We start from the raw sequence: 13168 nt of genomic DNA on the forward strand, positions 1-13168 counted from the left end.
TGGTACAACTACTCGCCGTTTATAGCGACCCACGTGACTGTACTCCCCTCGGATGATTACATGTTTTGTCTTACATCAATCAACTGCATAAATACTCAGGCTTCCAATGCTATCAAGACTGAAAATTACTCATCACTCACTCCTTCCAGTATCCTTCAAACCACCCATCAAAATCAAATCTTTCTCTGCTCTTGCAATGGCGAGAACCATCGAGAAGAACTTCCAAGCCGCCATCGACTCCGGCCAGATCAACGGAGGCATCATCTGTGCTACCAATTCCAAGGGAGACTTCACCTACACCAAAGCCCTCGGCCAGAGAACTCTTCTCTCCGGCGAAAAGCGTCCCCAGCAGCTTGATGACCTCCTCTGCCTCGCGTCAGCTACAAAGCTCATAGCCTCAGTCGCAGCTCTGCAGTGCGTCGACGATGGTTTACTCACTCTCAAGGGGGATTTATCAAAGATCGCACCAGAGTTAGCTGAGAAACAGGTCCTTACTGGCTGGTCAGAAGATGATGAACCGATTCTTGAACCAGCTTGTCAACCTATCACCCTTGAAATGCTGCTTTCGCACAGCGCTGGAGTGGCGTATGATTTCCTGGATCCGAACATTGGGAAATGGAGCAGCAAGTATAAACCCAAGGGTGGAGAGAAGAGAAAAGTCGAGGATACCTTCATCTATCCTCTTTTGCATCATCCTGGGAAAGGATGGATGTATGGCCCTGGTCTAGATTGGGCTGGTCGAATTGTAGAGCGTGTTACCGGAAATACCTTGGAGGAGCACATTCACGAGCGTATTCTGAAGCCTCTTGGTTTGAAAACCGACGCTCAGTTCTTCCCTGTCACAAGAGAGGATTTACGTGAGCATCTCGTCGATCTCAACCCCGATGATCCCAAAGGTCTTGGCTTCGCAGTCATGGGCCAAGGAGCTGAAATCAACGGCCGATCAGAGGGATGTTTCGGCGGTCACGGTCTTGCAATGCCTGCGCCGACCTATCTCAGAATAATCCAATCCCTACTCGCCAACGACGGAAAACTTCTCAAGCCCGAAACCTGCACCGACATGTTTCAGAACCATCTTGCCCCTGAAGCACTTAGTGGTCAACAAGGTATGCTGGCCAGTCCACTAGGACCTTTCTTTAGAGTTGGTATCGGTGAAGAGACGAAACTTGGCCATGGGCTTGGAGGCACAATCACCTTTGAAGATGTTGAGGGGTGGTATGGTGCTCATACCATGTCGTGGGGTGGAGGCTTGACGTTTGCGTGGTTCATTGATCGCAAGAATGATATTTGTGGTGTTGGGGCTGTTCTTGCAAAGTTGCCTCTTGATGGAGGCGTTGCTGCAGATTTGAAGGATGTTTTTAGGAAGGATATTTATCAAAAGTATGCTGCGTGGAAGGAGAACCAGTGATAAGGGGGCTAGCATGAGAGGGAAATTTGATGAGTGTATCCTGTACCAACTCAGCTCTATCCTAACAAAGAGACACTTCACCTATACAAGCCTTTCCCCAACATGAGGAGACTGGATACTTAATAAACGCCGCGGTATTCAGGTGTCGCCGGAACATACCAGCAGTTTCTATGCCCAGGCTGAAAAGCCCTTATCTGCGCCTCTTCAAGTGGACTATAAGCAAGCCTTTTCAAATGCAAGTATGGAAATATCGTTGACCTTTCCCATTTCCCCACAGTGTCATCAAAGGGGGCGCTGTTCACATCGAAGAGGCGAGCTGAAGCAACCTTTTTCCACTCTTGAACCACTTTCTCCTCGAGAGCAAACCTCGGCCCATTCTTTAGATATCTCCATGTGATTTGAACCTTGCAAGTATCCATTTCACACCGAAATAAAATTCCATAATAGGGGTAGGAGCACCAGAGCTCCATGGTCCGCAGGCGAGGCATCGTCGCTGCTGCGCGGGCGGCTGACATCAGATAGTAAGTCACATCGCGCTGTTCTGCCGCGTGGTGCAAATGGATGCTCGTGATAGACAGCTTCTCGAGCTTGGACCCCTCACACCTTCCAGCCGCTGTGATTTCGTCGAAGAATGTTACCAGGCGGAGGTCCTGCGGTGGGCGGAATTCAGCAAACCGGTGACATGCTCTGGCGAAGAGGCGCGCTAACGGACGGTGGTTGACCCAAGGATCGCATGATTCTTTAATTCGTCTTCTGCTATAGCTAAATCTCGTGAGTGTCGTGGGCAGGGAGGTCAGTAGCTGTGTAGCAAGACCTATAGTTGTCAGCTTCATCTAGTTCAGCAGTTGGACTGGAAAGGGGAGGGTCAACCATCGAGAAAGTCTCGCTCTTTATCATCAGTTTGCTCCGTGTAAGTAGAATAAGAGAAGTATTCCAATGCCGTAAAGCTCTCCCGTATAATCTTGCCCAGGGATTCCAGTGCGATAAGTCGAGGCGCGACTCTTCGAATCACAAGCCCCTTCACAATCGGTGTAGCAGGTAGATTCCGCACAACTTGAGAGTAAGGATGCCCTCTGTTCATCAATGACGGCTTGAGTTCGAGGTGGTGCCCCCTAAGTCGTCCGATCATCCCGCCGTTGAGAGTCCTGATCAAGTTTGAAGAGGTTGATCTGCGTGAGCCCCATGTTCTCTTTGTTTCTTCGTATCTCTTTTTGTAGAACAATTTTACGGCATCGAAGAGCTCGTATTCATCTTGGAAGCGGAAGAGAAAGTCATCGTGGAGTTCGTGTATGAAAGCAAAGTACCTGCAATCACTCGGTGATCGTGCGTCAAGCTCAAGCTCGAGTCCTCCGTAATCACCCCTCCACAAGGATAAGACCTTGAGAAGAACTGCTATGGCTTGGGTAAAAATTCTATTGTTCCTGTTAAGCGATGTTAGAAAGTGTATCTTTGATCAGTAATCTGCTGGCTCTGTCTGTCCAGTCAAGATATCACAAGCCATGAATGCTTTTCAATCAGTGAACAAAGCGGCAGAATCTGACAGTTTACTTACTGTGTGATATTTGTCGCACTTTCAGTCTTTTCTTTTAAACGGCTACTATAGGGCATGAGATTTATACGCAGACGTAGGGTTCTGATATACCCGAGTCGGGTGACATTGGCCCTAATAGCCGAGGCGAAAACATATAAATCACCGTTAGTCAAGGCCAGGTCTTTAAATGTTGATCTCTCGAAAAAGTCTTGCCAATCTCGAGATACTGTAGCCAGGACAGGTGTCGTAGGGAATGGGCTTTGAGAAATGGCAGACTGGAGAACCATCTGACGAATCTCTGGCGGGAGCGAATTCCATGAGGCCATATTGGCAAAGGTGTGAGAGACTGAAAAGAATGAGCGAAGGACTTAGTTTGATCGTCTTGGTTGGAAAGTCGGAGCATCTTATACTTCGTGAACTGCCTTCCGAAAACTGAAGTTAATTGGAATCTTTCAGTGTGTTGGCTTGATATGTTTCGTTAACACGTCATAAGCTTAAACTATCAATTGATCAATCAATCTTATACTTCTCTGAATGGGGGTCAAAAAAGGTCATAACCTAAGCCAGGCCTCTTACTTGTAGGTGAGACCTGTGGTCGAAAGCTTATAATCTCACACTGAACTTAGGCAATTCAATTATACCAGCCAGCATGGTTAATAATCCAATTATAGAGGGAATCCGAAAGTGATGTACAAGGGGTATATTAATCCAATCTGGCTTCTATTTAAATTCGCATTTCATTCCGCATTTAATCATCAAGACTTTTAGACCTTGCCCTCAATCTGCTCAGCATTGGCCTTCTCCTCTCGCAGATCAGCACCATCAACATTATGGCGGAACTCCTCATCCTGGAGTCTCAATTCCTCCATGACAATCTTGTTAGCCTTCCAGATAGGCTTAGTCTCAAACAACTTGTCCATCGCCTCAAGAGGAACACCCTTGGTCTCAGGAATGCAGAAAAAGACGAAGAAGACGGAAACGACCATAAGAGAGGCGAAGAAGATGTATACTCCCCATCCCCAGGCGTTGAACATCTGCTCGGTGAAACGAGCGATGATGAAGTTCCAGAACCAGTTGTTGGCGGCGGCGTTGGCTTGACCCAGAGAGCGGGTTGTCTGGTCGAACATCTCTGAGTTGAGAACCCATGGGGTACCGTTCCAGGAGGGTGTGTAGAAAGCGGTCCAGAGGTAGAAGAAGAAGATAGCTGCGATGCCACCAGAGGACAGTGTGGGGTTCTCTCCGGCAGCGACCTTGGCTTCGTTGTTGGCAATCTTAATGTAAGCGCCGATGAAGTACATGCAGAAAGCACCGCCACCAGCACCAATCATGAGAAGGTTTCGGCGACCGACGTGATCAATGAGAACGAGAATCCAGACGAAAGTGATTACCGTCTTGACAACGCCAAAGATACCCGTGGTGAGGAAGCTAGTGTTGGTACCGGTGATACCGATACTTCGGAAGACAGTGGGGCTGTAGTAGTTGATAGCGTTGATACCGGAGCCTGGAAAATGTTAGTCACTGAAGTGGAAACCTAGATGAGTATGCTTACCGTTCTGGAAGACGAAGAGAAGAGCACCAAGGAGGAAACGCCACCGAACCTTGGCTTGCTTGAGAGCAGCAAAAGGCTTCCAGAAGCCAGCGCCAACAGCGCTGTTGAATCGGTCGATCTCAGCATCGATGAAGCCAATCTCCTCAACGATGTAAATATCCTCCCGGTCAAGGTTTCGCATCCAGCAAAGGTTCTTGATAGCCTTGTCGCGCTTGCCCTTGGAGAACAACCATCGAGGCGATTCAGGAATGAAGACGGCACCGATAAGCAGAAGACCAGCAGGGATGAGCTGAACAGCAAAGGGGATCAGCCAAACGTTCTCGTTCTGGCCAGGGGCGTAAGGGAGGTGCTGGTTGATTCCGTAGTTGATCCAGAAACCAACAAGACCACCGGCTTGCCATCCGACTTCGTAAAGACCGACAAGACGACCTCGTACAGCGGGAGGAGCCAATTCTGAGATGTAAATGGGTGTCATGTTGGAGCATCCACCGACACCGATACCGGCCAAGACGCGTCCACCGATAATAAGGCCGAGACCCCGGGCTCCATTGGCACCCAGCATCATACCAGCACCAACCATAAAGACAAGAGAGAAGAGGATGAGAGAGTATCGGCGACCAATAAAGTAACTGCTGACATATGCAAACAGAGATCCAAAGAAGGCACCGGCCTGGTACACAGACACGATGTTCTGCTTTACCAGCGCAAGCGCGTTAGGCTCATAGTTCTCAAAGTTAAACTCCTGCACGAATGAGGGCAGAGCAAGTGTCGTGCCGATGAAAGCAGAGTCGTAACCGATTGTGCATGCAGCCATTGATGCAATGGCGGCGCATGTGTAGACGCGCCAGTTGTAGACGGCCTTCGGCGTAGGCCGATCTTCTTGCAGAGTCAAGAGGCCCATGATTGCGGCGTCTCAAGGTTCAAACCTGAACTTTACCGCTTGAGAACTGTTGCAGCTTGTGGGGAGATAAGGTTGCAAAGAAGGTTGTGGATGAACTGGAGAGTCGAAGAGACAATCCCCAAAACCCGGTGGGGGGCAAAGATTTATACAAGTCAAGTTGACCCATATTGCCCCTAGTCAAACGTCTCCAAGGACTAGTGTGCCGCTGGGCCAGCAAGGGCCAACTCAATTCAACAACCGAACAATTGCTTCTCCAGAATTGGGGAATCAGTCCGGGGTTTGCGGGGTTGGATCTGTGGGGGAAGAATATGCTTCCGTCGTTGCATGAGATTCGAGATTGCCATTGTCTGATTACTGGGACACAGAGGGTGTCTGGGGCTCGTGCTGCAGAGAGAACGTGTCAAGGGATAAAGGCTTTTCCGCGGTGCCACTTCCTGACTCAACTGTTCTAGGGTCTCCGCATCATTACCACCATGTGGCCGCGGATCTAACCTTGTTTCGTCAGAAAATGGGGAGAAAATCTCAACCGCTCATAATTTATCCCTGTGTTCCCCATTCACACGGCGACGTCGGCACTATTCCGAGCATGATTGGACCTTTTTCAGCAGCTCCAACACACCGCGTCAGCAAAAATGTAGCATTCTCCGAGGATGAAGGGTTGTTACTGCTGGGATGTTGTAAGGATCTCGTCCTGAACAGATATGATCAGCGCTGTCAGTCTGGGCAGTTCTTACGCCCCATCAGCCAAGACATCACAGGCAGGCAGGCAGTGACAACTTGGGTGAATGTGTATCCGTGTAAATATTGATTAGATTGCATTAAATCATGTCCCAAAATCACCTTGAAACATCTCGCCCAGATCACATCCTGGCGCAAAGCCCAGGTTAGTCATAAATTGAGGATCCACATCAATACCATCCGCGCAGTCTATGGAACCAAGTTCATCCAGAATTGCGTCGTAATCAAGTAATTGACTCGGCATCGAGTTTTGTAATGATCCCATTTGCCCATCAAGAGATGGTGTGTGAAGGGTATGAAAGGTCAGGTTGGGTGTTAGTGTGTATAGAGACTGGGAAGTAGCCGGGCTACGGTCTGCAGCTTGATAACGTTGTCGTTCGTATGATAACGCTTGTTGCTCTTTTTGGCGTTGCTGCATTCGACCGAGCTCATGTTCCAGTTCCCCAGATGTGATAGGGGCAGGGTGGTCTGTGTGATGTGAGGGATGAGAGGCGGTTGATATCTCATCCATAAATGATGGGCTCACTATTGGGCGGCGTGAGGTATCCACAGAACTAGGTGTATGCTGGTTGCTTTTAGGGGCCTCCAACCCTTGATATTTGAGCTTCCAGCCGTCTGTGAGCGATCCTATTGTCGAATTCCACTTGACTTGGTCGTGTTCTAGCATTCGGTTCCCATGGCCGTGTTGCTTGACTATATCCATCAAGATGGCTATGATTGGCGGTGTTCCACCTGGTCCAAAGTTTTCCAGACACGACTCAACAACCTCTATGAAATTAGATAAGAGGGACGGCCGATGACCTGGCACCAAGTCCAAGGTGATTGCCAAGAACATGCCTTGGAGCAGGTATGCCGAGGGCACTCTTGGCGTCGAGCCACCGAAGATGAGGGAATTGCAAAATGAAAACCGAGCGTCCAGGCTCCTGACAAGGTCTTCTGGGGTAATCCGTTGAGGGTTGCGGTCGTTGTATAGCCTTGCATCCATGCTGGTACTCCAAAGTCTACAAAAGGCAAAAAGTTGTCGAAAAGTTGATAGTGGTGATGCACAATCTGGTGTTGATTCTTGTCCATCATCCGCCGCCTTTCCGAACCCCGAAATCGAAGTCCATGGCTCGTTCAAGCACAGAGCTTGTTCTATAACAACAGAAGGAAGACTATATCGAACTCCCGATGTCACCTGCGGTTGACCAAGACTAAGTGAAGCAAGAGAATCCAGGATAAAGCTTCCAGCCAGTACCCTGACTTCGTTGTGGTTCAGAGAAGCTGCGTCGCCTTCCTTGACCGGAAACATGTGAGATGCTGTCGCGCGATAATGCAAAGCAAGGCGCGAAGCCCGGCCTATCAAGATCCATGCTGTCATCGTCTTCTTTTGGCCCATGAGTACTAGCGAGTGAAGGAGGAGTGAGGAGATATGGGCCAATTCGAACGTCTCGTCGTCGGATGGTATTAGCCGTTTCGCGATGGAGTAAATTTCGTTTGGAGAGAATCCGTTGTGTCGTGATGGGTTGGAAGAAGCCGCATCTTGAAATGAAGAGACAGCAAAAACGGCCCAAAGCTGAGCGTGTAATGCCGACGAGGGATTTGCTTCGATGGCAAGGCCCTCCGGGGGATACATCAGAGCTGTGCGTGTGATGATTCCTGGTTCAATAATTGGGAACCAGCTGTGAGTGTAAGACATGTAGATGTCGACAAGTCTTTTCCATTGTGGAGGTAATGTCAGCTTGGTAGGTAATGATGAATGGTCTGAGTTGAAGTTGTAGGGTGCCGCCGGGATGCTCGTCTGTGATGGATTGACGCCTTGTATCGATAGTCCGGGTGATGGTTTGCCGTCAAACAATTGTGCACCAGTCGGGCTGCTATCTTCAGTTCCCGAGTCGTCTGCGGATGTATCGTTTTGGGGCGTCTTCTCATCCGACAGCAACCTGCCAATGTCTTTGTGAACCCGACTCTTGCTCCATCGTCGGTAGAGGCGATGCCCAGCTTTGTCCTTCGTCGCGAGGATGCGGGTACCATCTGCTCCATCATTCTGTGTAAGCAGACGATGAAGAGCTCCCTCACAGCCAGGAACCTGTTCAAAGAGCCATGCCAGTGACAACTCAATTGTCCGTAGGTATCCCGTCTGCACACCTCTCTTGCGGGACGCAGGGGTGTATGAGCATGGCCTGTTTTGCGCGGTGCATGTTCCACAGTGAGGACGGGCGCCATCGCACTTTTCTCTAGCAGTGCGACATGAATCACAGGCAAGGGAGACTCGTTGGCGTTTGGCGGGAGCTGTGGTCGCGGGAGCGCTGGTAGTATCCGCATCGTTTTCGCGTTTCCTAGGCGGCATTGCTTGGATGTAGTTGACCAAAGAATGAATGATATGCCTGCGCCGCGAGGCCAGCAGTCATGACGAAATGAAAAGAGAGATGAGGGGAGAGGAGCCTAACAGCAGTGTGAAGAGGGATCAATGCTTGCTAGTATGACGATGATGTGGAATTGTGTACGAGTCCCATGTCAATAAAGCTCAGCTCAGATACGCGATTCCTGTGCCATTGTCATGCAGATCTGTCTCCCATGGCCGAAATCTCAAAGCAACAGTGCCGGACAAAAGCAATACGATGCGATGAGACGTGATGCGGGGAGAATCTGGGGCCCTAGAATAATTCTGTGTTGCTTGGGGACGGTCTGTAGGTTCCAGCCTCCAAGTTCCGACGGCCGAATCACCACCGATGTAATTGGGCAGGGCCTCGGAGTGGGTCGGATAAACGCTTTCCCGACCAATCGCCTCTCGCTTGCCCCGGATTGTCTGGTGGGGGATCTACCGAGCTTCCTCGCCCATCGCCCACCCACTTCACAACTGACAGTCGGACTCAGCGCTTCTCGACAAGCCCACATCACCCATTCTCCCCTACCCAACAAAGAGATCCTTCTCTATAGCCTCAACAACTGCGATATCCTGGTGACTATGGCGCCTTCTTGAAACAGCACTCGTCAAAAGAGTCCGGACACATGCAGCACGAAATGGCAGGCGTCAAGAGGTCCCTAGGGACCTTTCTTGGCCACGAGGATACCTTGCTTCGACCAAACGGCCACAGCCGACCGAAGACCGTCCACTACAATCATGGAATTCCCCGCGATAACCTCGATAATTCGACACCGCAATCGCAGTCTTTTAAACTGAGCGATGTGCTCCAGTCTCAACCTCCGTCGCGGGCTACTTCTCGGGCCAATTCGAGAGCCAATTCTCAATCCGCGGCTCCGTCAAATACGGACCAACACGATGGACTTACTCGAACCCCTTCTCCAACCTTTCCTCCCTTGACTGGGCAGGTCCCTGATTTCAGTCCAGACGCGTCAATGATACTTGTTGGTATGCGCGGAGCTGGAAAGTCGACATTAGCTATAATGGCATCCTCGGCAATGGACCGCAAAGTCATTGATCTGGAGCCAGCTTTCCAGAGATCCATGGGCCTGTCGAGTGCCGCTTATAAGTCCGAACATGGGTCTTCAGAGTGTTACAAGCAGCAAGCCAAGGTCTTGCAAAGTATTTTGCAGCGACATTCGACTGGCTGTATCCTTGTTTGTTCCTGGATGGAGAGTCGCGTGCAGAGTCTCCTCCGAGAGTTTGCGGCTACCAACCCTGTTATTCACATTGTCCGTGATTTCGATGCCATTAAAAATCATCTCAAGATCCGCGACGGTTCCAAGGTCCAGAGCTTGCTCGATGTTAGCAATGCCATCTTCAGGTCTTGCACAAACTTTGAGTTCTTCAATGTTACAGAGAAGGCTTCCAAGTCGTCGCTTTCTCGGGAGTCATTGACACAAAGATCGCCCGCTCCATATTTGACGTTGAAACATGTTGAGCGACACTTCCTGAAGTTTCTATCTCTTGTTTACCCCGCTGGCACAATACCCTTCACAGACTCTGCATTCCCATTATCGAGGATACCTGCAGAGGAGCGCAACTTTACCTATGCCACCTCCATTCCCCTTTCAGATGTTATTAAAGACTCTGTTGATGTCGAAGACCATGTCATCGGTGCAGATGTTGTACAAATAGTTGTACATGATCTGGCTGAACATGCCGAACAAGGCACGCTGACGTCCGAAGCCAGCGGAAAACTACTTGCCAACATTACCAAAGGCGTTGGTATTGTAAGGCGAAGCACCATCTTACCTATAATCTTGCATCTATTCCTACCTTATACAGCAAGCGACGAAGTCTTGCGTGTCTACCTTGATCTCGTTCATCATTCCGTGCGTCTCGCACCAGAAATGATGACAGTCGATCTTCGGCTTGAAGATGTCCACATCTCACGTATACTATCTATTCGAAAGAGAACAAAGATGATAGGTAATTGCTTCATCACTACAGATCCTCCCTCATGGGAATCCCCAATATGGATGTCGTGGTATAAGAAGGCCAACAATCTAGGATGTCATCTTGCTAGATTGATTCGACCGGCAGTTACCATCGAAGACAATTTCCGCATTCACCACCTCAAGACATCAGTGGCAGCTTTACAGGGGCCCAAGATCCCACTTATATCTTACAATTCTGGCCCTCTTGGTCGGAATTCCCAAGCTTTCAATCGTGTTCTTACTGTTGTCCGACCAGATTCGCTGGAGCGGGTGAATCCCAGGCCCCCAATAACACCATCCATCACCACGGTCGGCGCGACAGAAGCTCTTTTCTCGTCTTTTATATACGACCAGATGAAGCTCTACGTCTTTGGCGCCAACGTGAGCTATAGTTTGTCCCCTGCGATGCACAAATCAGCATTAAAGGCATGCGGATTGCCTCATACCTATGAGCCAGTGTCTTGCGCGTCGCTTCGAGGAATCAAGCATTTAATCGAGGACCCAGAATTCGGTGGAGGCTCAATTGGCCTCCCCTTCAAGGTTGAGATCATTACCTTGACCCATTCATTGAGCAAACACGCCCGCGCAATTGGTGCTGTCAACACGCTGATTCCCATCCGGTTTTTAAATGAAGATGGGACGATACCAACTGGGGCGGCTTTCTTCGATAGTGTCAATCGCTCTGGTCCCATTAAGGCTCTATATGGTGAAAACACCGACTGGATTGGCATTCGTGCGTGCATTCGCCGCGGCCTCTCTCCCGCCAACGCGGTCGTGTCCAGCACCTGTGGTCTGGTCATTGGAGCAGGTGGAATGGCTAGAGCGACGGTCTACGCGATGCTTCAAGTCGGTATCAAGAACATTGTCATCTGTAATCGCACACCAAAGAACGCCGAAAAAATGGTGTCGCACTTTACACAGGTCCTTGAGAGGAAGGACCATGGTCTACTGAGCGCTGGTAGCGAGCATTCTCGCTTCCACGTCATCGAGTCAATAGAAGATGCCTGGCCAACAGAATTCCGCCTACCCACCGTCATTGTCTCTTGTATCCCAACCCACCGCATCGGCAACGTCCCGGCACCCGACCTTACCCTCCCCAATGAGTGGCTGGGAAGTCGAACTGGCGGTGTCGCAATTGAGCTGGGGTACAAGACATTAGATACACCGTTCCTAGCTCAGTTCAGAGCAGAGTCGCATCGCGGTTGGGTAAGTATGGATGGTCTTGATATGTTGCCAGAGCAGGGCTTTGCTCAGTTTGAGTTGTTTACTGGTCGGAGAGCACCGCGTCGGCTTATGAGGAGGATGGTGTTTGAGGCATACCCGAATGAGGAGGGCAAGTCGAATTTTGAAGAATTACAGCCTAGGTTGCAATCGCTTGATGAGCAGGAAACATGATAATGAATTGAAGCTTGAGTAATACATTTGCATAGCTCATTGGAGCTGATTGCCCTGGCCACTTTCGTCTTCCCTGTCCCGCCTTGTTCGTGACTGGACCAACGCCCAGGCTACGATTTCACCTGACATGATTCGCGACCAATCTTAATCAACAGCAATTCGTGCCCTTCTTCCTGACTACCTCCGTCGACACGGACGCAACAGGGTCCGTTTTTATAAACGATGCTCTCACGCACACTGCCCATCGCTCCGGAGAGCCGGGCCTACCCTAAAGCTTTGGCGTCGGCGGTTATTTCACAGCGCCGTCGCGACATTCAGCAATGTCGATTCAAAGGGTCAACATATCTCATATAAGATCGATATTAAGATTGGTAACGCAGGTGAAAGCTACATTTACATTGACCCCAGAGTCGGGCACGAAATAAGATCTGCAATTGTCCGCTCCACCGCGCCAAATCTCTTGCATGACTATGAACCCATTCACTTCAATTTAATCACGAATCCTTCCACTTTTCACATCGTAAGTATAGTCAGTAAGCGTCATATGATTTTTATCTCTGAAAATTTGGCAGAAAACTTACTATTCCTTCGAGTCGGTATTCCTCAGAACCTTGGCCACTCTTCGAACGGTGTTAGTCCTGCAACACTTTGGCTCTCCGGGCATATGTACCCGATTACCTTGAACGGATCACCAGACGGTTAGTGCCCGATGCATAGTTCTTTGGATATCTCTGATTGTTTACTCTCTTCCTGTTAATAGAGGCATTTGAAAGAATGTCCACCGAGACAGGGGCCAAGCTGAAGGGTGCGCTGGATAAGTTGAAGGATAACTGATGGAGAGCGGACCATTCCACGACTGTGATGTAGTTCCTTGTCACTTATAGGCTGAAGTTGGCTACATATTCTACGGAATAAATTTCACTTATTGACATCTACGGCCAGGTTGCCGAAGCCTTTTGCAAGCTGACAACTCTATGTTGTGACAGCTTTGACTTGCTCAATTCTTCTTCTCAGCAACTGATGTCATATCATTTACACGGCAATTGTGTAGTTAGTAAGCCTACGTGACATTATCCAACGTCATATACCCAAAGCATGATAGGCTGCTACTACCAGCTCGGGACTCGGCGTATATCCAAGTTTGGCAAAGGCCAAAGCATATCCCCACTAGAGCAAACAATGACCGACGGCCCGAAGAACTTCCTTCTAACTAGAATCTAGTCACAACTGCGTCATGATCATGCTCATATCCATCACATGTGGCTCGTTGCCGGATTTAGATGCGGGGGTTGGGGTATATAA

General features: G+C 49.6%; 6 protein-coding genes across 6 annotated transcripts; 3 read left to right on the forward strand and 3 right to left on the reverse strand.

Annotated features, from left to right (window-relative positions):
- Nucleotides 1–196: 196 nt before the first annotated feature.
- Nucleotides 197–1408, forward strand: FPRO_02348 (uncharacterized protein; the record flags this gene model as incomplete). Its single annotated transcript, XM_031227560.1, has 1 exon — nt 197–1408. One exon carries the CDS (start codon nt 197–199, stop codon nt 1406–1408), a length of 1212 nt encoding a protein of 403 aa, XP_031077985.1.
- Nucleotides 1409–1527: 119 nt separating this feature from the next.
- Nucleotides 1528–3265, reverse strand: FPRO_02347 (uncharacterized protein; the record flags this gene model as incomplete). The annotated part of the gene is made up of 3 exons (XM_031227562.1): nt 1528–2222; nt 2279–2829; nt 2961–3265. 3 exons carry the CDS (start codon nt 3263–3265, stop codon nt 1528–1530), a joined length of 1551 nt encoding a protein of 516 aa, XP_031077986.1.
- A 438-nt stretch (nt 3266–3703) lies between these two features.
- FPRO_02346 (uncharacterized protein) lies at nt 3704–5389 on the reverse strand (the record flags this gene model as incomplete). Its single annotated transcript, XM_031227563.1, has 2 exons — nt 3704–4440; nt 4489–5389. The coding sequence occupies 2 exons, from the start codon at nt 5387–5389 to the stop codon at nt 3704–3706; spliced, it is 1638 nt and encodes a 545-aa protein (XP_031077987.1).
- An 823-nt stretch (nt 5390–6212) lies between these two features.
- Nucleotides 6213–8456, reverse strand: FPRO_02345 (QA-1F quinic acid utilization activator QA-1F; the record flags this gene model as incomplete). The annotated part of the gene is made up of 1 exon (XM_031227564.1): nt 6213–8456. One exon carries the CDS (start codon nt 8454–8456, stop codon nt 6213–6215), a length of 2244 nt encoding a protein of 747 aa, XP_031077988.1.
- A 674-nt stretch (nt 8457–9130) lies between these two features.
- Nucleotides 9131–11866, forward strand: FPRO_02344 (uncharacterized protein; the record flags this gene model as incomplete). The annotated part of the gene is made up of 1 exon (XM_031227565.1): nt 9131–11866. The coding sequence occupies one exon, from the start codon at nt 9131–9133 to the stop codon at nt 11864–11866; it is 2736 nt and encodes a 911-aa protein (XP_031077989.1).
- Nucleotides 11867–12186: 320 nt separating this feature from the next.
- On the forward strand, nt 12187–12700 carry FPRO_02343 (uncharacterized protein; the record flags this gene model as incomplete). The annotated part of the gene is made up of 4 exons (XM_031227566.1): nt 12187–12201; nt 12222–12399; nt 12439–12564; nt 12627–12700. 4 exons carry the CDS (start codon nt 12187–12189, stop codon nt 12698–12700), a joined length of 393 nt encoding a protein of 130 aa, XP_031077990.1.
- Nucleotides 12701–13168: the final 468 nt, after the last annotated feature.

Source organism: Fusarium proliferatum (assembly GCF_900067095.1).
Source record: "Fusarium proliferatum ET1 genome assembly, contig: FPRO_scaffold002, whole genome shotgun sequence".
NCBI classification, from domain to species: Eukaryota; Fungi; Ascomycota; class Sordariomycetes; order Hypocreales; family Nectriaceae; genus Fusarium; species Fusarium proliferatum.